This window comes from Lissotriton helveticus, chromosome 11 (assembly GCF_964261635.1).
Source record: "Lissotriton helveticus chromosome 11, aLisHel1.1, whole genome shotgun sequence".
In the NCBI taxonomy this organism is placed as follows: domain Eukaryota; kingdom Metazoa; phylum Chordata; class Amphibia; order Caudata; family Salamandridae; genus Lissotriton; species Lissotriton helveticus.
Window position 1 is genome coordinate 586,694,165 of NC_136072.1, and position 26,279 is coordinate 586,720,443.

The following is a 26,279-nucleotide window of genomic DNA, read 5'->3' on the forward strand; positions in this document are numbered from 1 at the left end:
GTGGCAAAGGTGTGTTTTACCTGTACTAAGGTGTCTGCTATGCGGAGAAGAATGCGTGTTAGACACCTGTCTGACACTACAATCGGATGCGCCGGTGGATGAGATACACTGCTGGTTCCTACCAAGGTTCACGCACTGTGCTGCCCTCAAAGGCTGCCAATTCTGATGACGGCATTCCTGGAATCTTCACCACTGCGATTGAAGAGTAGTGAAGTTCAAGATGAAAGCAGCATCGAACAGGTACGACCTTCTGTCAGCAATGCAAATCAGAATGTCAATGGAGACAATCATGCGCACGAATGCATGGTTACCCCTATTTCCGACTTAGAGGAACTTTCCCATGAAGCTGTTGACAGTTTTTTCGAAAGCCTGAATGATATGATGTTCTCTCCGGAACAGAAATAGAGACTTTTGAGTAAACTCGCACACGGCGTTCCCTGAATTCGGCCTTCAACTTTAAAAATAAAGTCACATGAACAATTACAATCCAGTTCACGGACAGCAACTTTTTTCAGCAAGCCCCTAAAATATTTTTCTATATATTTTTTCCCGGGACACTGATCTTCTGCTTAAAGTAAGAAACTATTCCTAGAGAACTAAGATTTCTATTTTTTTAGATACTTTATAGACTTTATATAGACTTTAGCTGCCCACTGGTATGTTCACAATATATTTTATGTGATGAAATGGTTTCGACTTTTTTTCTGTATAGCCATATTAAGAGCCATTTCATGTGTATTTCTCATATACCAACAAGCAATAATGCATAACAATGCGTGTTTACTTTTGCATTTAATTCATAGCTTAAGTGCATACAATATATATGACTGCAATTTTCCAGTATATTTGAAAATTTCAAAATGCATTTATGTATTTTGGGGTGGTAAGGTATACACTATACTCTATAGTATGTTGTACTATGTTATACTATGCATAGATTAGTAGATATGACCATAGTTAGCGTGGAGTGGGTGTCGTGTATTTCTATAGGTTCTGAATCAGTCCCCCTATTCCTGACCCTATTCTGGTTAAACTAACTATCAAGTTAACTAACAGTCAGCCCATGAGGCAAGAAAACCCCCATGATGCAGATACCGTTATCTGACGCAGTCACACTACGGCACAGGAACGTGTTATCTGATTAGGTCATAACGCTTGAGATCTAATTAGACAAGCGATATTCCTCCAGCCCCTGATAAGGCATACGACGTTCTCATAACAAATCAAACCTATGACAACCTGGATAATCCGTGCGGCCATTGTTTTGATTTCACAGAGAACTTTAGTAAGAATGTGCTAACGAGCAAGTCGTATGACATCTTTATTGACGTACCTATGTCCATCCTTACGTCAATCCCGGCACCTTTAAGGTATAAATATTGCCGACCTTGCCCTATGCAAAACACACGCGTGGTGACAAGACGGAGCAGCCATACTTGCCGAAGCAGAGAGCCGAAGCAGACCCCGCAGGCAGCAGCCCCGCCTTCCTGACGCGCTGAGAGACGCGCTGCTATCTCAAGCCGAGAGACCCAGCACCGGCGCTTCTGGGCAGCCCTCGCAGGCAGCCTGGAATATCGAGAGCAGAGAAAGAGATACCATTCCTCATTCATCCTAAATTCCAGGTACAGAACTGAATAACCCCTCCTAGAGAATTCTTTAGTTATTCACTTGGCAAAAACAAACTTAACTTAAACTGTAACTTTCTATTCCCGCCCACGTATTAGACTTAGGTCAGGTACACGGGGTAGGCGTATTTAGAAACACCAGTTGAGTACGTTTAGTCAAATGTATATGTGTACGTAAATATATTTTAATCATTTTAAACATCATATGGCTCAGAAACCATATCAATGTTTTTACAGTATTATTTTATACTATTGCTTCTAATGTATGCACTTTACTTAACTATAAGTATCGCAATAATATCGATCCATTTCTCTTGTACGAGAAAAGAGACTGATCAATAAATAACATCTTTTATTGAACACGCCCGTCTCTTCCTTTTCTCTACATTCTGATGAGACTAAGAATGCACGTACTGACTGAGTAAAATAATTGCCTTGTGCTCACACGACTCTTGAGATTGACTCTTGATTAGGGGAGAGCAAAGTTGTCATGTTCTATGGTTGTCAGAAACTAAATCCCTTCTTGTCTAATCAGGGGAGTTAATCCTTCCTTGAACATTCGAGAAAGTTTCTAGCGAACTCTGAGCTTAGCTGGCAAACCCAAAAATTAAGTCTAGCATCGACAGTAGTAGACCTAGTTAACGTCTGGCCTAGGCCTTTACTGCTGTAGGTACTATTCCAATGCGCAGAGCCTATTGGGAAAATAGGAGCTACACTACATTTCAATTCAAAGACATCTTTGACTTCTTATGTTTGTGGGACTCAGCCAGCTTCCACAGGGACTTTGAGTGGGAAGACAATCACTGGGTGCGGGTCTGCAAATGGTCCTGGGACCTGGGATTTTGAGTGTCGCTGTGTCATCTAACATCGGGCTGCGAGGCGCTTGAGGGATCACTCCCTCAGCACCTTTAGGTGCATGGCACAGCAGTCCTTGCTGGTCTTGGAATTGTGGGCAATCTCCAAGCATCACAAAGAAACCAAGTGTGGGTCTGTCACAGACATCCGACTGTGACTGACACCACATGGTTTGAAACCAGTCGGTTTCTTTGGGGACATCCTGACACACCAGTAGAGGAAATCTCTTGAAACAAGGTCCAACAAAAGTGGAGAAAAAAGTCAGTCAAAAAACCACTGAGGGCAGCTCTTCATGGATCAGTGCTAACTGACTCGGAAAAGAAAGAGCTGACATTAGTGTTCTCGGTGGCACCTGTATAGGTACCTCGCACATCATTTGCAGAGTGGATGACAACACTGAAACAGAGGCAAACGACAACCTTCTTTCCTCCCCATGTTTGAAGGTTACTGTGAAGAGAAACCTACAAGACGTAAAGCAGTAAAATAGTTTTTTCACAACACAAGAGTACAAGAAGAAACAAACAAGATGTTTTTATGGTTTATGAAGGAAAACCCAGAATGTAAACTTTTCCTAGGTAGAGGTCAGGTAAGAGCAATCATCTTATCTGGTCTTGAAAGATGAAAATTGTTTCCTTAAGCGTACACTAGATCTTCATGTCCACATGAGGCACAAGGCCTGTGAGTTTTGTGAGCAGAAGAGCTCGAAGGGCACAGTTACCCAGGCACAAATGAGACAAAACATAGCAGAAACTGCTTACCACCTGTAGTTGAGGGTTAGGACGGTGTCTGGAGAAAGGCTGACCAAAATCAGGAAAAAATGCTTTTAGAAGAAAAAGGGCAGAGTTCCGAGGGTTTCCTGTTGACAGCTTGATAACAGTATAAAGTATGAGCAGCTGAGCCTCAGTGATGAGTTGAAGCTCTGTGTCTAGCCACATGAACATGAACTATCGTCTCCCTTGTGACAGGAGAAGGATTTTGTAATTGATTGAAACGATTGAATATCAACAATAAAAACATTCTTGAACATGAAAATGTTGTGGTATATTGAAGAGCATCACTATGAACCAGCTGTGCGTCCGGTTAGAGTGATACTTTGCTCTAAGCTTATTATTTTAGCCACATGTTTGGCCAGAATTAAGGTCTTAAAATGAGGTGGACAGAAAGCATGTAGTCTATGACTGTTTCAGTGTCATTTAAGTGTGTATTGAACACTACTGTAATAAGAATGACCAACAAGAATTCCCAGCTTGTCGATGTGGAATATACAAGTATGTGAATCTAATGTTAGAGAAGCAAACAGTGCCCCTTCTGTGAACACGCCAAGAGGCTACTTTGCTCTGCCTTGGCCAGGACTGACTTCTCTGGTCAAAGTGTGATATCCTAACTGATTACTTTCAAGTTTTATAATGGAGGAGGAAGATGAGGGATCATGGCCAGGGGTGGTTGGAGGGGCTTTTTCCATTGAAGCTAAGGGCACTGATGGTATTCCTCAGAGGATGCAATGTAATCAATTTTGTGTCTGTTTCTTTCCCATGAACTATGGAGCAGATGGCAACCCTAAGGGTGAATGAGCATGTGACAGTAAACACAACTTAATTTAAACATACCTTGAAGTTGGGAACTCCACGCTGACCTGAGAGGCCCTGTATGCACAGAAAGAAAAAGACAATTGATTACACAAACACAATTAAAGGGCAACATGAGACAAACGCTACATTTCTAATCTGGGATTACTAATGCCCTCATTTACAGGACTACATTGGCAAGACTCAGGAACCCATCTTCACCCTCTCGGACAAACTCAGAACATTATTCCACCTAGGGTGCAGATCTGAGATCAGACTCTGGGACATTTGATTTGCCTCTGTTATGGAGCCAAGTCAGCAGGAATTCCAGATAACCTTTTTGAACTGCTACATCACAGACTGTCACCATTTATTTTACTGGCATACGCCTGGGAACATTAGTAAGGAACCTACAAAAAATCTCCTAGCCTGGTGGACCATGCTGGTGAATTCTTTACTTATGCCACATGTGTTCCCTGGTGGTCTGGAAAATGGACACATTTCAGGAATGCCTTTCCCAGGGAAGCTGATATAAAGTTGTGTGGCCTCCCAACTTTCCCATCACTTCCAGTCAAAAAACCTCCTAGACAATTTTCAATCAGAGTTTAGAAATGGCTAGAGCACAGAGATTGCTCTTTAATAAGTTATCGAAAATCCTATCCACTTCCTTGACTTGGGAAACTGTAAATAAAGTTCTCCAGTTTTGGAAGCTTTCGTAGATTCACATGCTTGAATCATTCCCCGTCATCATGATTGGAGTTACTGGTACTTTAAAATAGTAGTAGTAGTAGTACTAGTAGTAGTAGTAGTAGTAGTAGTAGTAGAAGTACACTGATAGGTATAGACTAGAAAAAGGCCTAGGCCTCCTAGTTTATTAACCTATCCTAGTCATTATTAAAAAAGAGACCAAAGTTTTGCCTTAGCCAATGAGCATGAATCACACTCTAGAACACCCCTGAGAGAAGCTCAGTACCTCAGATTTTCGAGCACTAGTACTAGCGTTACTATACTGAGATAAACGAAGGTGGGCTGCCCTGGGGAGAAGGGTGAGTCGCATGTGAATCTATGAAAGCGTCAAATACTGGAAAACTATAGTTACAGGTAAGTAACTTATTTCTTACTCCAGTATTGGAACTTTCATAGATTCACATTCTTGAATCAGAATAGCAAGCAGTTGAGTATCACCTTTAACCTAACAGTAACCCGCTTAACAGGAATATGCATCACCAAAATCTGCAAATAATCAATAAATATGTCAACCATAATAACATTAATAACAATCAAGGAATAAACTCCTTTAAGCATTAAGGATAGTAAATGGTTTACACCACGGAAATGTGATATAGTAATAGAGGGGATGGGATAGACAAGGGTGGCTCACCTTAGTGAAATAGATGACATAGTTCTGCCTGGTCCACCGCCGTGTCCTTTTGGACTGCTGAATCCAGGCAGTGGTGTCTAGTAAATGTGTTTCTATTCTTCCACGTTGCTGCACAGCAAATTTCCAGAAGTGACACTCCCGCAAATAAAGCTGTAGACGTAGACACAGCCCTAGTGGAATGGGCTTGAACTCTAGAAGACAGTGGTCGGCCTGCTTTGTGGTGGCAATATTGAATCGCACTTGAAATCCATTTAGAGATACTCTGTTTGGAGAGCGGGAAACATTTTCTCAGAGTGCTGTATGTGACAAATAGTTGTGAAGTCTTGCGAATATCTTGTGTCTTTTGCAGATAAATCTTTAGCCAATGCCTGACATCCAATGAATGAAGAGCTCTTTCAGCAGTTGGCGATGGATTCGTGAAGAAAGTCTTTAGTACCACAGGCTCAATCAGGTGGAAATCCAATGGAACTTTGGGTATGAACTTTGTGTGGAGTAGAACTCCATCAGTCTTGTATTGCAAAATGGGTTCTTCTATAACAAAATCATGAAGGTCGCTGACCCATCTGGCTGAGCTCAGGGCAAGAAGTAAAGTCAACTTCTATGAGAGGAACTTGATCTCTGCTTTGTGAATTAGTACAAAAGGAGATATCATCAATTGAGAAAGAACAGTGTACAAAACAGACATGTGAAAAACTCCTTTATTGTTCTAGAAGACCACAAAGGTGGATAATAATGTGATCTTTCATAACAGGAAATGGCTGCTAAGTGAACCTTTATCGAGCTATGCGCCAAACCTGATTAGGCTAGCTGTAAAAGGTAAGGTAAGACCTGCTCTTGAGAGGAGGGCAGCGGATGTATCCCTGCTTGATGGCACCAGATGTAGAAACGCTTCCATTTGAGACAGTACGTTTTGTTGGTACTGTACACCTTAGCTCTGGCTATGATATCTTGACATTCCCCGGAAATGTTCAAGTGCTCGAAGTCATTGAATACAGGAGCCATGCCGATAAGTGAAGGTTTCTGGGGTTCGGGTGTAGGATATGTCCCTGATTCATCGTCAGAAGATTGGGAAACACTGGAAGTCAGAAGTGCTAGACCTGGGACAGAAGAAGCACGTCTGTGTAAAAGTGTTGACGTGGCCATGCTGGAGCAATGAGGATAAGTTTGCATGGTTTGATCTTCATCTTCCTCAGTACTGTTGGAAGAAGGGGAATGGGAGAAAAAGCGTCAGCAAAGATGCAGGACCATGCCATTTAAAAGGCATTCCCCCATGACCCCTGTTGGGGATGCCAACCTGCATAGTACCGGCATTTGCGGGTCTGGGGAGTTGCGAATAAGTCCAATTCTGGTGTGCCCCACCACAGGAAGATGGTGTGCAGGGTTTGCCTGTGCAAATCCCACTTGTGGCATGATGTTGTGAGCCTGCTGACTGTGTTCGCAATCTTGATTTGTCGTCCTGGAACATGTTCTGCTCGAATCTATGTATTATAGCCCATTCCCACAACTTCTGTGCTTCCCTGGAAAGCTGGTAAGATCTTGTGCCTCCCTATTTGTTTAAATAGTGCATTGTTGTGGTATTGTCCATATGGACGAGCACTGATGAATGATGTACCCTGGGAAGAAAAGCCTGGAGGACTAGATGTACCGCTCCTAGTTCCAATAAATTTATATGGGATTGACTTTGAGTCCGATGCCACTTGCCACTCACTTGAAGCTCTTTGAGATAAGATCCCCATCCCTCTAGTGACGCGTCTGTGGTAATCATGAAGGGTGCCGCCATCTGTTGGGTAGACAGCCGTGCTGACAGATGGGTTTTGTCTGCCCACCACTCCAAGGCTTTTAGCATACGTGGAGTTATCTTGATGATGTCGTTGAAAGAGCCTTTAGATTGTGCCCACTGCTTGTCCAGTTCCTCCTGCATGGGTCGCATTTTGAGGCAGCAGAATGGGATCAGTGGTATGCATGAAGATGTCATACCAAAGAGAGACTTGTACGGTCAGACGTATAATAATAATATAATAATCCACATTTGTAAAGCGCACAATCACCCGTAAGGGTCTCTAGGCGCTGGGGGCCGTCGGGAAGATTAAGCAAGCTATTGCCCAGAGTCACATGGTGCTGGGCTAATCTGCTGCCGGAGCCGGGGATCGAGCCGTGATCCCCAGATTCCGGAGTCAGTCGCCCTGGCCGCGGCTCCACACCTCTCCTGTAAGAGAATTTTTTCTTCTGATGGATTTTGTGAGCGTAAGAAGCCAGTTATGGCATTCCTCTGAAGGATAAGCCTTTAAGCATACCGAGTCTAACTTGGCCCCCAGGAAGACAAACGTTTGCAATAGGTTCTGTCTGGATTTTTTTAGATTGATGGTGAGACCCAGCCGCCGGAAGAGAACTGTGCAGGCCTTTGTAGACGCTTGCGCTGCTGATTTGGAAGGTGCCTTTATCAGCCAGTCGTCCAGATACGGGAAGACTTGATGTTGATGCTGTCTGAGAAATGTTGCCACCAGAGCAAGGCACTTCGTAAAATTCTGGGTGCAGATATGAGACCGAAGGGGATCCCCCTGAATTGGAAGTGGTGTCCAGCAACCAAAAACCTCAGGAATTTCCTGTGCATTGTGTGAATGGGTATGTGGAAATAAGTGTCTTGGAGGTCAAATGAGGTTATGAAATCGCACTGGTTTAGAAGCTTCAGAACCTCTTTCAACGTGATAATCCGAAATTATTGTTTTTTCAGGTAGATGTTGAGACTTCTTAGGTCTAAAATTGGTCGTCACTGCCTTAGCTTCTGTGGGAGACTCGGACCTTCTTGATCGCTCCTTTTTGGACCATGGCTTTGACCTCTTGTTGAAGAGCTTTGAGATGCTTCTGGTGGAAGGGTTGTGGTGGGGTTGTTGGGGATTTTTGGATAAACTCCAGTGTATTTCCAAATTGCACAAGGCGAAGAACCCACCAGTCACTAGTAATAATTTTCCATTGGTGAAGGTGGATTGAAAATGTGCCTGCAAGATATGAGGTTTTTGATGAGAGAAATTGAGGAGAATGCAGTGGAGGAGTTGGAGCTGGAGCCTGTACCATGTAATTGTCGATGGCCAACATCTTTGCTTGCCAGTGCTGATTTTCCCCTATTTGATCTAACAAAGGATGTCTGAGGAGGCTGTCTTAGTTGGAATTGGAAACATTAAGAATGATTATTCAATGAGTATGCCAGGAATTGGTATTGCTGATACCCCCCTATAGGAAGGAGCCCTCTTCCTCTGGATCCCCAAAAAGGAGTTTTACCGAGCTGCAGCATCCTCAAAGACTTGCCGGTATCCGTGTCCACCTTTATGGTTTTAAGGGCTTACTCCACCTGACTTCCAAAGAGATCTTCTCTGTCATATGGTGGGTCTAAGATCTTATTCTGAACCTATGGGTGGAATGAGGTGGCTTTGAGCCATCCTTGTCTCCGAAGAACTGCTGCCCCTGCCAACATGCCTGAAACCTGTGATGGCGACGTCCATGGCAGAATCTATAATTTCGTTGGATTGACTTTCTCCCTCGTGGAGGATCTTCTTTACCTCTTCCTTAGCATCCTCTGGTTGTTGGTCCAGGTATGGGGCTATGTCTGACCACATCTGGTGATCATAATGCCCTAAGATCGCCAGAGAATTTTCTGCTCTCACTGTCAATGCTGACACCGAAGAAAAATGTTTTCCGATGGAATCTAGATGTCTGCAATCCTTGTAAGGAGGAGCCAAAAGAAGTGTTGTCTGATTTTTGGAGCAGCGCTGAGCAGCTTGCATGATCACTGAATCCACTTTGGAGTGTCCTGTGAGACATGCTGGTGTATGAACCATAGCATTGTATTTCTTGTCAAGTGTGGAAGTACCGCTTGTATAGAAGCTGGGATATTCATAATTCTAATACCCTCTTACCAGATGTAATTGATAATTGGTATAGGCCTGGCAGCCTTACGAAGCGGTTCTTGAAGTCATAAAGGAAACAGGGCAGTCCATCACCTTACACACTTTCTACCGCCCTTCAAAGGAGGAGAGACTTCATCGCCTGAACCCCAAGAGGGCGGTCAGCTTCTACATGGACAGAACCAAGGACTTCAGTTTGTACAATCAACTCTTCATTGGATGTGTGGGCAAGATGAAGGTCAAGGCTGTCCACAAAAGAACTCTGTCCAGGTGGATCATCCTCTGTATCAAGATCTGCTAAGCCTTGGCCAAGAAGCAGCCTCCTGAAGGTATTTGAGCTCATTCCACCAAGCTAAGTCTTCTTCTACTGCTTTAGCTAGAGGTGTCCCTGTGGTAGACATCTGCAAGGCGGCAACTTGGGCCTGCCTCCACACTTTTGCGAAGCACTATTGCTTGGATTCGGAGGTGAGGATGGATGGCCGTTTTGCACTTTCTGTGCTGCAGTATTTTTTGGTATAGGCAGGCAGGCATCCACTGCCGGGAGCTGGACTGCTTGTGGATTCAATTCAAAAGGTGAGGAATCCACAGGCAGGTGTATCCATCAGAAGAACAAGTTACTTTCCTTCGGAAACGCTTTTTCTAGTGGATACAGTATCTGCCTGTGGATTTCTCATTGACCCACCTGCTTCCCGTTGCCTGTCTGCTTATACCGAAAAATGATCAATGTATATCTTGTGTGTTTTATTGCTGGAATCATGTGATGCTTGGCATTAGAAAATGTCTATGATGAATTTTTTTTAAATTTTGGGTGTGTTTTTATACTGTGTATACTTGTGAAAATGTTGTCGGTTCACCCATTTGCCTCAAAGGCACGGACGACTTGGGTGGAACTGATGTGAGCTGATATCTTGTGCTTCTGTGCTTCTTCCCCTTAAAATCAAACCAAAAATATGTTTTTTCCGCAACAGAGACTGGTAGACTAAAGCATTCAGAGGCTTTTTCTATCAGAGAATGAAACCTTCCTATGCCATCTGGGGGTGAATAGCGTCTCATATGCTCTGGACTGGGTCAATAAACTGGCTTCATTCAGAATCACAATCTTATGTTCAAGGCAGACTGTGTGTCACTTCGTCCTTATCTCCATTACTGTTAACACCGCCTGCACTACTATATAATGAGCCTGCTTGTTCCTCTTGGGCATCATTATCCAATACCCTCTCATCTGGATTCTCTTCCTTAGATAATTGCTGTTTCTCCTGTTTTTCTTTATCCTTTTCTCTGTATCACTCTGGCTGCAGAATTCCTGGCTGAGGAGCCATCAGGTCCCATTACCCTTTCTGTTCTGTTTGTGGTGGAAGTCTCTTATAAATGTATGGCATCAAGTTTTGCAGTGATGTAAACATAAGTAGATGTACCTGAATTAATTTGTCTGATGCATGCCTTTGTACCTTTCTCTGGGCTTGCTAATCCTCATATTCCTCATCATCATCCTCATTCTCAACATACTGTATGTCCAAATCATCTGGATGAGTTGCCCTTTCTTCCTCATCACTGGTGTCTCAAAAAAATGCTTCTATTTAATCGCAGTCAGGTACCGTAGTACTCTGACAATATTATTGTTGTTTTTGGCTTGCAGGTGAGGGGAATGCATATGAACTGTTTTGAAATTGTATAGTTTATGTGGTGGTTTAAGTGGCAATGGTGACACTAGCATTGTCTCTAATATTGTCTCCAGCTCATCTTGACTCTCAACTTATTCTGTAAAAATTGTGGGGTAGCCAATGCTTGGTTTTCGCTCGACTACAGCATCAGCTGATTTCTGCTCATCGACTGAATCATTTTTGTCGACGTTGTGTCTTCTGTAGATTGCATCCTTCTGGTCGACTGTGCGCTTTAGACGATTACACATTCCTCGTCGACAATGCTAATCTTGTTGCTGCACTCATTGATGGTAACTCTTCCATTGATGAGCTCTCGTTCGTTGACGTTGATGCTCTTGTCAATGAATCCTCTGTTGTCGGCGAAAATACTGGTTCCCTCATTTAGGCTCCCCACCTTGTGTTTTGTCTAGTTTAAGCAGCCTGTTACCTGAATGTTTTTTTACCTGACTTCTGACTCCTAATGGCAGAGTCAAAGGGTCCTTTATCTTGCTTTCCTGTAGATTTCCCATTTTCCATCTCCTTTTCCAAAATTGTTAACGCCAGACGTCTTTCTCAATCTTTTAAGGTCTTTGTTGAGAAAGTTTGAGAAATCTTACAGTCAGCTGGTTTGTGCTCCAGATGCAGACAGTTAGCCACTTTTTTGGGGGGTCTATTATATAAATTTACTTTTTGCTACATGATATACATGTTCTAAATAAAGATTTTCTTTAATGCTGCCTCTGCCATACTAAAATATATATATATATATATATATCCTTCAAGAGGTGTCAGTCCTCAAACCTAAATGTGCGGAAGAGAATCTGACAGTTAGATGTGGGAAAACAGCTGGGTGCAGGGCACTCTGAAGGGCTGGAGTTTGGATCATAAAAAGATGAGTATAGGTTGAAAACGATACCTGTTATTTAATGGTAGAGTGATGCTTAAGTATGTACTTCTGTGGGCAAGTATACCAGGGTTCCCAGTCTGATGAGAGGGAAGAATTCAAGCATGTGAATCTATGAAAGATCTAATACTGGAGAAACAGAACTTCCCCTCTGGCTGAAAGACTCAGGAGGGTGTAGCAAAATGTTTCGTACTAATCAATGCCTGTTCTCTCACACATGTATGCACATGATCTCGTTGGAGTTTGATTGCCCTTTGAAATTCCATGTTATGGAAGCTATTATGGCATTTGAATATGAATTCCGAAAAAAAACAGGACAGACAGACCGAGTGAGAACAGATATACTATCTATTTATTCTCTCCTGTGTCACAGGCACAATAAAGTCTGTTTTGAATATCCCCAGTTTTAAAATTACTGGTTTAAAAGTCTTGTGAGCAAAACAAATAAAAACAATATTCAGATCCCTACTGGAATGGGGCTTCAATAAGTGGAAAATTATGTTTCCCAACAGAATTTTGTACATAGAGAAATTCCCTAAAAATCAGTTAAGCAGGGTATTGCCTAAATCACGGTGTGTACAGATGATGTGGGACTAGGACATGGAAAGAACATTGTTTGGAGTGAGAAAGGTCTTTATTTGGGGCAATAGACGCAATCGGGACCAAGTCCCTCACTGGAAAGTTGCAATAAGTGCAACCAGGTTGTCTGCTATCCGTATACTCTTTGCTGCTGTATTTACATGAGTAGTGATCGCAGCAAAAACAAAGTCTGTCCTGCCAGTTAAGGATTACAACAGTCTGTCTGGATAGCATCTGCATTCAACTGAAAAGTAAAACTTTTTTGGTTCCAATTCTTTACTGTAAAATCAAGAAACAAAGCTGCCTAGTCCAAGATGTAAACAAGCAAGAGGAGTGATGCTTACCCTGCTTAGAGCTACTGAACCTCAAAGTACTGGGGACAAGGCTGGGTAAATGCAAATAAAGTCGCACTAGTAAAATAACTTGATTTGGTACTCGTATTTCTGCTAATGACACAGCTTTACCAAATATAAATGACCGCCTTTAATACATATGATATGTTTAAATTCTTGCCCTCAGCTAATTATGAGATTGGAGAGTTTTGGGCCACGGGGAGAGAAGGCTCTTGACTCCATTCACAACAGCATGTCCTTTAGAAAACTTAAACTTGGATAAGGACTTTTTCTCTAGCTCCTATTCAGAAGCTGTGTCATCAGTTTCTAGAAGCGTGTTGAGATAGTCCTCAAGGTGATTAAGAGGATCAAGAGGCTTAGACCATGGCAGATTTGTGGGTTCTGAAGGAGGTGGTATGTGCTGCCTGAGACTGTAAAAACACTGACATGGGAGCCTTTCAAGTCATGATCGTTGTAAAGGTCATGAACATGGAGAAGATACCCAGAATCTAGGCTGCAGATAAGGGCCACACAGGACATTAGGTGACTGACACCTCAGAACGTCCAGAGAGAATGTGGACGCCTTCTTGTAAAAGGACCCAGAGTTTCTTGATGTCTACCTGATGATAACTTGTGATACAGAGGAAAATGATGTTGCCAGCTTCTCAGTGGTCTCACAAACACAGGAGCATCATAAAGTCAGAAATAAAGCCATTGGTGCTTAGTCACCAAGCATGAGAAGCATGGACTCGGTGTGCCACATCCTAAAACCGGAAAAGCTACAAAAGCACATAAAACACTACTTTAATCAATCACCTACGGCTTGAGTAGGAACCACACACCATTCATGGTGGCTCAGGGTCACCAGGACCACGTTGAGCGTAGAAACTTTGAATTTACAAACGAGCATGCGGGACCTGCCCTCATGTTGCAAATAAAATTCATTTCCCTTTAATCAGAAGAAAAAAAACTGGGGTAATGAATCTAGCATGTGCTGACCCAGGGCACCAACACATGCACACAGGCCGCCTTCTATAAATGTTTATTAACAGTGTAAATATTAATGTCTTCCTCCGAAGCAACATTTTATGCGTCTGACAACAGTTTCTTGCAGTCACTCTCAGATATACGAAACCTGTCTAGTGTGTTTTAGTGGAAACTTCAAGTTGGACCTGCAGGTTTATGTCAGATGATCCTCACTACAACTTTGCCAGTTTCATTACTATGCTGGACCTAAGAGGCAAGATAACCTTGTAGCCACGAGCAAGTCAAACATTGTATCTGGTGACGGTCTGGAAAAGAAAGGCTTACCACTTCTCCTTTCGGTCCAGGGATTCCAAGCTCTCCAGGACTTCCAGTAACTCCAGGTCCAGCCTGAAAGAACGGGTGAATGTTTAGGCATTTCAGGTTTAGTATGTGGAATAATAACAGCCATAAGGAGTGCATGAATAAACAAGTTACTTACCTTTGGTAACACGTTTTCTGATAAAGACTCTATCTCAGCACAGATTCCTCACGCTAGAATATTCCCCAGACGTCAGACTGGATCTAGAATTACTTGAACAGTACCCCTGCACGCCGGAACGTGGTGCTGATCAGCACTGCATCATCCACGTTGGAAGTGATGTTGCAGTGCCCATATAAGCACCATTCCATAGTACTGATATTAGTTTCTTTCATGACTACTTTTGCGCCCAAAATGCGGAGTCACCTAAAAACCAATATGTTGATCAGTTTACCATTTCTAATGGGATCTGTAGGGTCAAGAGCCTAATTTGCAGAATGGGTAGGATGGCAGGGTCGGTTAGGAATCTGCGGTTAGACAGAGTCTCTACCAGAAAAGGGTTACCGAAGGTAAGTAACTTTTTCTTCTAACAGAGACTTCTAACCATAGATTCCTCACCTCAGAATGGGCACCCAAGCAAAACCCACCTGAGATGGGTCTGCAAAGTGGCTCAAACCAGAAAGTCCTGGAGGACCGAACAAGCAAAATTCCCTTTTGACAGACCTGAATGTTCAAGCTTCTTGAATGTGTGGCGTGACGCCCATGTTGCAGCTTGGAAGATGTCCAGGGCAAGTACCTAGCCTGCTAATGCTGTATTAGATGCTTGACCTTGGTAGAAGGGGCCTGAAATCCTCAGCAGACTGCTTTTTAGCTAATGTGTAGCAGATTTTAATTCAAAGTACCATCTATCGAGATATGTTCTGCTTCTGCACAGGCTTCCCTTTTTTGCTCCAGTGAACCCCAGTAAAGAGCTGATCACCCACCTGATGGTCTTTGGTGCATTCACTGTGTAACAAAAGAGCCTTCTTTGGGTCCTAACAATGGAGCCTCTCCTCACACTGGGAGGGATGAGGCGGCATGAAAAAATGTAGGCAGAGTGATACTCTAGCTGACATGAAAGGGAGTGACTACCTTAGGCAGGAAAGAGGTGCGCATCTGAAGAACCAGTCTGTCAAGGAAAAAGCTGGTCTTAGGAGGGTAGACTGACAGAGCTTGTAACTCGCTGACACTCCTGGCAAAAGTAATGGCCAATAAGAGGACAGTTTTCAGAGTAAAGAGCCGCAGATGAAAGCTGTGAAGTTGCCCAAAGGGAGAACACTTTAAAAACAGACTTCCAGATTGAAGTCTCAATATGGCATCATAAAGGGGGTAGCCGGAAACAAGTATTGTATACCTTTCAGGGAATGAGTCACAACAGGTGACTGGAACAGGGAAGGCTGGCCCAGCAACCACATAAAAGCCGAAGTGGCTGACAAGTAACACTTAACAGTACCCTGGGCAATGCCTTGCCGGGCTAAGGATAAAATAAACAGCAGCACCTCCAAAAGCAGTGCAGAAAAGGGGTCCACAAGAAATGAGGAGCATCAGGACACAAACGTATTTCAATAGCAGGAGTATACAGTTTTGGTGGATGCCAAGATGACATCAAAGACCTCAGGAGGGAGATAGAAGACATGGAACTGCCGCCGTTGAATCTCCAAACATGGAGGTAGAGTGTGCGCAGGTTTGGGTGCAGGACCCGGCCCTGCTGCTGCAGCAGGAGATCCTCTCGAATGGGCAGCCTGATCGGAAGACCAATGCTCATGCTCAGGATTTCAGGATACCATATTCTCCTTACCCAATCCAGAGTCAATTGTGCCTGGTTGGTCCTGATCTTCTTGAGAACTCTGGGCAGGAGTGGCATCCGTGGTAAGGAGTACAGGACTCCCGAGCTCCATTCTACCAGAATGTGTCCCTGAGCAAGAGCAGCTTTGGAAACCCCTACAAGCAGAAACGCTGACATTGCATGTTCTTCGTGGTGGCAACCAGATCAAGCCAAGGTTCTCCTTATTAATGGACGAGATCTAGCACCACCTCGGGTGTAGTTGCCATTCATGATCCGCAAAGCACCACGGCTAAGTTCATCTACCCTGGCATTCAAGGAGCCTGCCAGGTGCTGTACAACCCGAAAAATGTCATGCCGCTCCAGCCAAGTCCAGAGACACAGAGCCTCCTGGCACAGGGTCCATAATCCCACCCCATCCCACCCTGTTTGTTGCAATACCATATGATGGTAGTGTTGTCTGTGAACACTGGAACCAGCTCCCTTCAATGGATGGAAGGAAGGCTTTCAGTGCCAAGCAGATAGCTCCCAGCTCCAAAAGATTGCTATGAAGCTGCGACTCCTCCGGAGACCAGACTCCTCTTATTTCTACCTCTCCCAAATGGCCGCCCCAACCCAGAAGTGATGCATCAGTCACCAAGATGTTCTCGGGGTGGAGAACAGACAGGGGTCTACCACAGGGCCAATCGCGATTCGTCTGCCACCACTACAGGTCTTTTGCAATCTCCTTCGAAATCTGGAACAGGTCAGAGAGGTTCCCCTAGTGCTGCACCCACTGGGACTTCAGATCCCACTGCAGAGCCCCCATATGCCATCTGGCGTGTTTCAATAGCAGGAGGTCATCAGACCCAGGAACCTCACAGCCAGTCTCACCGAAATCCAGGACTGAGGCTAAAACATCGGTATCATAGCCTAAATATCCTGGACTCTCCTTTCCGAAGAATTGGCATGGAACTACATTGTATCCAGAATGGCTCCAATGAAGCAGAGTGTCTGAGGAGTCAGGTGTGACTTCGGCATGTTGATAATGAACCCACCCCCGATGACTGCCTGGGGCGAGTCCGGGTTCAGCAGCCAGTTGTCAAGTTAGGGGAACACTGGAAGCCCAGACCTCTGCCGATGCGCTGCAACCAACACTAACACTTTCATGGATACCTGATGGTCACTGGTAAGGCTGAAAGGGAGCACAGAGAACTGGAAATGCTTGAGACCCACATGAATCAGAGTTAACGCCTGTGGGAATTTGGAAATATGCATCCTGCAGGTCCAGCACTACCACAATCCAGCGCAGACAGAACCTGAGCCAATGTCAGCATCTTGAATTTCTCCTTCCCAGGAAGAGGGTGCAGATTTAGGATAGGATGAAGTCCTCCAACTTTTTTCGGCACCAGAAAGTAGTAGGAATAGCAACCACAACTTACTGCTGGTACAAAGCACCTGTTGATGGCTCCTTTGGCCAAAAGAGCCTGCACCTTCTGATGGACGAATGAGAGGTGATACTCTTGTCAGCAGTTCTTGAGATCGTGGCAAAGCCCGGAAGGGTTTCCACGAATGGGAGGGCGTACCCCTTCCGCACAATCTGAAGCACTCTTGTCGGATGTGACACCAGACAATTGGCGCCGGTGGTGCATGATCCTTCCACCAACAGGATGGCTATGTGTGACGGAGGGTGTATGAAAGTGGCTTTGAGGCTGCAGTTGCCAGAGAGGTGGGGGACTAGACAGCTTAATGGGCCCGGCTCCTGCATCCTTTATGGGATCCGAGGCCCTCTTCACAAAAGACCTGGGCAAGTTGCAGTGCTGGCGGGTACGATTGGCGTAGCGGATGCTAATAGTTGCCCTGACTACAGCCATGGTAGGGCCAAAAGGACTGCCGCTGAGACCAAACATATAGAGCCAGTCTGAGAGATCTGGTGGTGACCCGGCCCCCTTGAAAGCACTCAAGTGCCTTGTCAGCCTTATCACCAAATAGGCAGGGACAGTTAAAGGGCATGCCAATCAGAAAAGCCAGGACATCCCCCGAGAACCCTGTGGACCGCAATCAGGCATGACTGCTCAGCACCACTGAGGACGGCACAGCTCTGGCTAGGAAGTCTGATGTGACCAGCCTGCACCTAATGCCGAAATTTGCTGCACCCCAACCATCCACAAGAGCTTGGTTAAGGATGGCGCTGCCCTCCTTGGGAAGCATCTGTGCAACAGAGTCCCGCAAAGCATGTGAATAACGGCCCAAGAGGCATGCAGTATTCACCGACCACAAATCTGGGCTGGTGGAAGCAAAGATATGTTTCCCAAAGGGTTCGAGCATCTTGAGTTACCTGTCCGGTGGTGTGCACAGGAACGCATTTGGGTTGAACTTAGAGGTTGAGGCCTGCACCACCAAGTTCTCATGGGAGGGGTGCTGGGAGAGGAAGGCCGGGTCTTTTGGGGCAGGGTGATGATGTCGGTCAATCATGCAGTGCACAGAAGCCCGTGTATAAGGTTTGGCCAGGCCCTCCAGAGAATGTTGGTGAGTGCTTCATTAAAATGAAGCCAGGGCTCCGTAGATCTAGCTGCTGGATGAATCACATAGTTCAAGAAGTTAGTCTTGACTCTGACTACCGGCAGCTGCAGTTCAAAGACCTCTGCTGCTCTGTGCACAACAGTGGTGAAGGATGCGCCTTCCTCTGAAACCGGCACCGCAGAGGAAATCATGCCAGAGACTGGGGAAGTGTCCAGCCCATCACTGTCACCCAGATTCTCGTAGCAGTGCTTAGATGGATCATGGTCCTTCTCCCTTGACCAAACTCCTTTTCTCCATCTCCCCTTGCAGGAAGGACAATGCCGGCAATGACATTGAGCTATGTCGGGGCAGCACTGGATCAGTGTTGGCGATAAGGATGGCTTGCGTCATTGAGCAGCGTTGGCAGGGACTACATTGCAATGGAGGGAGCAGGAGTAGAAGATGGCACCCATGCTATCAGTAACCCAGTCGTGGCACCTCGCAGCTTTGTGGGGCCCTAATGCTTGCCAGAATGACTCAGTGACCCAATGATGGTGTGCATGGCATTGTAAAATTATTTTAGTTGGGTGGGGGTCACTCCGGCTCTGTGGAACTATGGGTAGCACAGTGTGGGCCCTGACGTCGGATCCACCGGCGGAGTGTGAGAGTGGGACCTAGAAGCATGGAGGGAGAAGTCGGAAACTGCTTTAACTTCTCTTTCCTGTACTTCTTTGACTTACCTGACTTGAAGGAAGAGGTCTTTGGGTTTTAATACGACCGTGCACAAGAAAGACCCCGGGAGTGGCTGCAAGAATGGGACCGAGAACAGTGCGGAGGCTTCTTCTGCCATTCCGCCAGGAGCTTCATCGCCCTGGCATGCATTGACTTGTATTCGGCGCAGGCCTTGGAGTCATGACTCGACCCCAGTCACCAAAGACAGACCAGGTGGGGATCAGACACAGAGATGTCTGTGACTTTCCCCACAAGGCTAAGACCCAATAGGTTAAAAATGGGAAATGTTCCTAGCATACTGAGAGCAACTGCTCAAAAAAGGGTTAACAAAAAGTTGGAAGAAGTTGGTCCAAAAAATTTACCAAGTTAGCTCTACTGATCCCAGCTGTTGGCATAGAAAGAAAGGAACTGATGTCAGCTTATATTAGCACCCCGACATCAAGTCCGACCCAGATGACTTTGATGCGGAGCCATTTGACACCACCTGCCGGCACACAGAGGTACTGCTCAAGATTTTCTGGATCCAGTCTGACGCCTGGGAAATATTCTAAGGGTCGGAATCTGCGATTGGTAGTCTCTATCAGAAATGTTAGAACAGGTATGTCCATGTATGTGAGGTGAGAGGGTGAGTATTTGTCTTTGTGTGTTAGACGTGGACAGCCAGAAAACTAATAAGGATAGCTCTGCATATAGCATACATCCTGAAAAGAATGTCTTCAAGGTGCTCTCAGATCGGATACTCCTGCAAAACGAGACACAGTGAAGTTAAGTGGGTTCCCTAAGATCATACAATTTGTTCAAGTGGAAAAGGATTTGAACCTAGGTTTCCTGACTCAACATTTTGAAATTCAATCGCCGAGTGAATAGCTCCACCTCTCTCCTTTTTGACACCATTTCACAAAGATAGTATTTAATCAGTTCATGACCTAAATTAGTACACTATATTCAATAAATACAACTACCTCATATCATTTGTTCGATCTAACACTTTGTGCATAAAATGTCAAAATGTCTTTCTTGAAAAAAGTACGAAGTTAAGCCTAAGGCAGAGTGGAGGACTATTTCTATGTTAATATCATAGACTAGCCGACAATTAATAAAGAAGGAGGACAGCCCCTCGATGACGGTAATTTAATTAATTATCAAAAAGTTGAGAACTCTGACATACCGAAGTTTTCTCTTGGTAATAGCAGAAAAGCACCCCTTTTATGTGCCCAGCTGCCTTGAGTTTAATAGTTTTTTTTTTTATTCTTAAGACTGCATTAGAGTTGGAAAAGCGCCATGTTTACGATGCCAGCTCAGCTCCAGTTTGGCTCGCCTGTCCCAGGAGAGAAGAGCCGCGCCAGAGCCAATCATTAGGCTCACAACAGGTCCGAGTTTAGCTTGGCTTGTCCACCTTCAGCGGAGGTCACTCTATATGTGGTCAATGTTGTTGCTGATCATGGAGAAACATTATGGGCTACTAAACCACATACAAGTGAATTTTTATTTTGTGCACATCCTACACTAAAGTCCTTCAAGGGGCTCTCAGATCTGACAGAGAAAGTGAGACACGGCAAAACTAAAGTGTTGTGCCTAGGCTCACACAATTTGGGCAAGTGGGGATGGCAGAATTCGAATCTACATGATCTGATTCCACTTCCTGGAATACTGCACTTGGAAGCGTATGTACCTATCTCTCACTTTTACCACAAAAGGGCATTGATTTCTGTTTAATTATTTAATGGTCTAATTGACTTCACCATGTCCAATAAATGTAAGTATTCCATGTACATTTAATCTATATAGCTATATATAAAAAAAATGTCAAAATGCCTTTTTGGCACAAAATGGCAAAGCTAAGCGTAAAAACATGCATGAACCTATGTGTATGTTAATATCACTGCCTTCACCGACTAAACAGTAAATAAAACAAGCATTGCAAATGCAATAGGTCTTGCCTTTAATTAAGTTAAAGCCATTTGCTTTGCTAATGGTATTGTATAGCAAAGCAAATGGCTTTTTTTTTTTTTTTTTTTTTTTTTAAATCTGTTTATTAGCATAGTAGGTAAAGCAGTCACAGAATTTCCAGTCCCGGAGGGAAACAGGGTAATACATACATAAGGTTGCTCAGAACATATAATTGCATAGTTGTCTCGATTTTACATTTTGTTGGTGACAAGAACCGTCACATTATAGACAAACCCCGGTCAAAGCTATCCCTCCCCCCACCCTCAACAAACCCACCCGACACTCTTACAAAAACATATGATTGAGCAATGATTAGACTGGGGCACGTACGGTAGTACAACATATTGCTCCATCCGCCTGTACACATAGATGGAACGAGACTATTACAGTGATGGTGATTGTGATTGGGGGGGCCCCACGCACCTCTCCATAGCGCACCACAGTCAGTGACAGTGTATGTCAGTCCGGCTAAGGACACATTTACCTTACATTCGGAGAGGCACCTGCATCCTCGTCCCCTCCGTCGTCCCCAGCTTCAAACATACCTAATATGGTAAACCAGTCCAGTGAGATTGGCGTTTTCCTCAGGCCTCTGTATTCCTCCCGCTGCAGTGCATCTCCCTCTGCCTTGCCCCACCTCACCACTTCTGCCCTCCACAGTTCAGGGTTGGGAGGTCTGGGTGACTTCCACCTCATCGTGATGGCACGCTTCGCCAGCAACAGGACCAGGTCCGAGAAACGTGCCGCCACGGTTCTGGTGCGTTGTGAGGGCCCCAACCCCAGTAACGTGCATTCCAGTGTAGGAGATCGGGACAGTGCGCCCGCTTTCTGGAGCGATTCATGGACCGTGGTCCAGTAGTATCCTAGTTTGGGGCATTGCCAAAGCATGTGTAGTAGTGTTGCGTCCTCGGTGTCACATCGGGGGCAATTACTTTTCGCATCAGGAAACATCATATGTATGCGGCGTGGGGTCAGGTAGGCTCTGTGTAGGAGCATCAATTGGATGAACTTAAACTTGGGGTTCCTAGCTACTTTTTTGGGAAACTGAAGGATACGTTCCCACTCTCTATCCCTCAGGGGCCTACCAATGTCCCCCTCCCATGTTGCCCGGAGTGGCGACAGGTCGAAAGCCCTCCCCTTCTTAATACTAGCAGTGAGCCACCTTGTCAGGTGGGCGCCCGTGCCCATCAGGTAGTGCATTGTGATGAGAGGATTTGCAGCCGGCTCTCGGCCCCTAGGGGACCACTTGTGTGTGATATAGTGGCGAAGGCCAGAGTGTAGGAGGAAGGTGCCTCCAGGGACTCCATGGGTAGTTCTAAAGTCTGCAAAGGACAATAGGTGCTCTTCCGCGAACAGGTCACCTACGTGTGACACTCCCGCGTCATGCCATTGTTCCAGCGAGTCCGCCGATAGAGTCCCCGTGGCCAGCGGGATACCCAAGAGCGGGATCGTGGGTGCATAGGACGACCCAGGGGATGTATACTTTAATGCCTTTCGCCAGTAAGTTATCGCCAGTTTGAGGAGAGGCGGGGCATCCCTTGGTATAACCGAGTTGGGCAAAAGTAACGTGTGTATTCTCCCCAATGCATGCTCCCTATCCGTCATATTGATCTCCTGTAGATTGCGGCCCGCTACCCAGAAGGCCAGCCATTGTAGTTGACACGCATAGTTGTAGGCTCTAAAATCAGGCAAACCCATACCACCGGCGTCAGAGGGGAGCTGCAGCTTGGACAGACCTATACGCCTGCGGCCGTGCCCCCACACAAGTTCAGTGAGTAGAGTGTCTAGGGTCTTAAAGGTAGCTGCCGGGATCAGGTGTGGCAAGTTAGTGAAGTGGTAGAGAAGGCGGGGGAGCATCACCATCTTGGATATCGCCGCTCTGCCGGGTATAGAAAGTGGTAGTGTGAGCCAAAATTGAACCTGCGATCTCAGTGCTCTGATGGCCCCCCCAAGGTTACCGTCTAGCATCTCGTCGGCTCCCCTGTAGATCTGCATCCCCAGATATCTGAAGGTGGTTTCAGCTATCTGGAACTCGAGGGGGGCGAAGGGTAGTGGAGTAGCCAGTCCAGCTGCCGCAAATGTAAATCCATATGATTTGGATTCGCTTATGGTCAGGCCTGAGATCGACCTAAAGTCCTCAAAGACCTGGGCAACAGGGCTCAAGTCGCCCCTCAAGTCCCGGAAATATAAGATAATATCATCCGCGTAAGCGGACACTATATGTGCCGTCCCATGTCGTAGAATGCCATATCGGGGGGCCATTTGGCGGAGCCTACAGAGCATCGGCTCAAGGGCAAGGACGAAGAGGAGGGGGGAAAGTGGGCAGCCTTGTCTGGTGCCCCGTGCTATAGCTATAGGGGCTGATATATGGCCTGAGGTGCGCACTCTAGCTGTGGGGGCGGTGTACAGCAACCTGACCCAAGCGAGGAATTCGGGTGGGATCCCAAATTTCGACAGTGTGGCGAACATATAGTCCCATCTAAGGGAATCAAATGCTTGTTTCAAGTCTAGGGATATGCAGCCTTCGGAGCTCGTGTCCTCACGGTCACCGAGCATGAGCTGGGCTAATCGCCTGAGGTTCATGGCTGTATTGCGGCCAGGAACAAAACCACATTGGTCCGAGTGGACCAGCTGAGGTACGTATTGCACGAGCCTCGATGCTAGCACCTTGCTCAATATCTTGGAGTCAGTATTGAGAAGGGACAGGGGTCTATAGTCAGCCATCTGAAGCCCTTTTTTAGTAGGTTTCAAAAGGGACGTGATTAACGCCTGCATAGACGATTGCGGTAGGGTGGCTGTCCGCAGAGCTTCTAAATAGAGAGCGTGTAACCGTGGGGCTAATAGGTCTATGTATGTTGCATAAAAGTCGGCTGGTAGGCCATCTGTTCCAGGGGTCTTGCCCTTTGGAAGGGCGCGTATTGCCTGTCTGATTTCAGTTATAGTAATGGTGCGCTTAAGGTCTTTGATTTGCCCGTCTGTAAGTCGAGGCAGGGCTAAGTCCCTCGTGAAGGCCTCGAATGCAACCTCGGGAAGGGGCTGTGGGGGGCTGTACAGCGTTGTGTAGTATTCCTTAAACGCCGTGTTGATCCCAACCTGGGTGGTGGTTGGGTTGCCTACTTGGTCCAAGATCCTCAAAATGGGGTGGTTCACTGGGGAGTCCCGTAAGAGGCGGGCTAGGAGGGGGCCAGCTCTATCCGCCTGTGTATGCTGCCTGTTCGTGTATTCTCTATAGTCTAGGAGCCTCAGGTCTTCCAGTAGCTCCGCGTGTCGAATGTGAGCCTCCTGTAGTGGTGTGAAGGGTGCATTTGTGCCGGCAGCCTCATTCTCAAGGGAAGCTAGGGAGCCCTCCACCTCCTTAAGTTGATTAATTATCTCCCGTTTCCTGCCCATTCCAGCGGTCATGGCTGCCCCCCTAAGACAGACCTTAAATGCATCCCATTCCACTTGACGGGTGCTGGCCGTGTTCATGTTTGTGGAGAAATATGTTACTATAGCATCTGACAGAGAAGCCCGGAATACCGAGTCTTCAAGGAGATCTGGAGACAGTCTCTAAGTGGGGATGGGGGCTAGACGCCTGCCCCACTGCCAGATGAGTTCTACAGAGCTGTGATCGGACAGAGTTTTCCCCATGTGTTGGGCCTGGGTAATTGTATCTGCTACGGAGCGGGAACAGAAAATGTGGTCAATTCTGGTATGAAGCTGGTGTGGTGGGGAGAAAAAAGTATATTCCCTTTCTTGTGAATGTGTACTGCGCCATGCATCAGTCAGGTCCCAGCCCTCAGCCCACCTAGTAAGAGCATCCGCTTGTTTCCTACTCTCAGTCGCCTGTAAAGGGGGATGCGACCTATCCAGCATAACATCAAGCACAGCGTTGAAATCACCCCCAATAAACCAACGATGATCAGCCCATTCCGCCAGCACCCCGTTCACTGTTAACAAGAACTCCGATTGATTAGAGTTCGGTGAGTAAACACATCCAAATACAACAGCATCCCCGTCTAACAGCCCCCGCACAAATACATATCGACCCTCTTTATCGATTCTATGCTCTAACATTTGAAAGGGGACAGAGCCGCGGAACCAAATCGCTGCCCCCCTTGAGAACGCAGAATAGGATGTGGCAAATAGTTGTCCCCTCCATTTCTTGCGCAGCTTCACAGCTTCAGCAGCGTTTAAATGTGTCTCTTGCAGACATGCAATCTGGGTCCCCCTGCGATTAAGCTGGGCCAATATTCTATGACGTTTCTGCACTGCTCCCATGCCACGTACGTTCCAGGTGCACAGTTGGTAATTATTAAGTGGCCCCATAACCATCCATGCGTTGCGACCCAGTGAAACGTCCTGGGCCCCATGTCAGTTCCACGTTACGATAAGGTGAGAGTGTCGTGAAAACAAATAACCCCTGAACAAAAAGGTCCCGGGATCCAAACTGTGGTGCCCAACATGGGCACAAGTCAACGGAGTCCGTGTGCATACCGGGGGGTGACAGGCCTCTGTCGTCTGTCATTGAACGGCCTGCATGGGCTAGTTAGTCCTCAACAACGTGGGTTCCCCATGCAACCCACCACATGCGAAAGGAGGGGGGGAGGAGGGGGAGTTCAAGTATACTTTACCACCCGGAGGGGATCATGTTCTCAGCAATTCAGAACTCCTCTGCCATTTGGGCTGTAATTTTCGGGAACAGCGGCAAGCTGTCCATTGAGCCAGACACCTCTGTATGAGTGTCAGTGGCGACGGTGTGTCTGTCACTAAGTGCTTCCGCGTCGTGAGCTGCCAGTGCCTCCTCCGTGAGCTGCTGCCGGTGAGTTGACGACGGGTGGCTCGCCACCCGAGTACCAGGAGGGTGCGTCTTCGCAGAAGGTCCATGGGAAGAGCGGTGTCCCGGGCTGGGAGTGTTGTGCCGTCGGTCCGGTGGGTCTCCGTGGTCGCTGCGGCCGTCTTCTCGGTGCTCCCCGAATGGGTCCTGTGAGGTCGATGGCGCCAGAGTGACCTCCATCCATTCCGCAGCCTCCTCCGGCGAGTCGAAGAAGTGGGATTTGTTGTCGTGCAGGATTTTGAGCCGAGCAGGGAACAGCAGTGCATATTTCATATTCCTGTCTCTTAATTTGCGTTTTACACCCATGAATGTGGATCTGGCGCGCTGCACAGTGGGCGTGAAATCAGGATAGACTGAAATGTTTTTATCTTCAAATCGTATCGGTGCTTTCTCCCTGGTCGCACGCAACACAG

General features: G+C 46.2%; 1 protein-coding gene across 1 annotated transcript in view; it reads right to left on the bottom strand.

The window, feature by feature from the left end:
- LOC144790854 (uncharacterized) overlaps positions 1-26,279 on the bottom strand; it is a 399,375-nt gene that overhangs the window by 90,151 nt on the left and 282,945 nt on the right. The window contains exons 22-23 of the mRNA XM_078665519.1: positions 14,092-14,154; positions 4,088-4,123 (exon numbers count right to left, since the gene is read on the bottom strand). Coding sequence (XP_078521645.1) covers positions 4,088-4,123; positions 14,092-14,154 — 99 coding nt within the window. The remainder of the gene's footprint in view (positions 1-4,087; positions 4,124-14,091; positions 14,155-26,279) is intronic.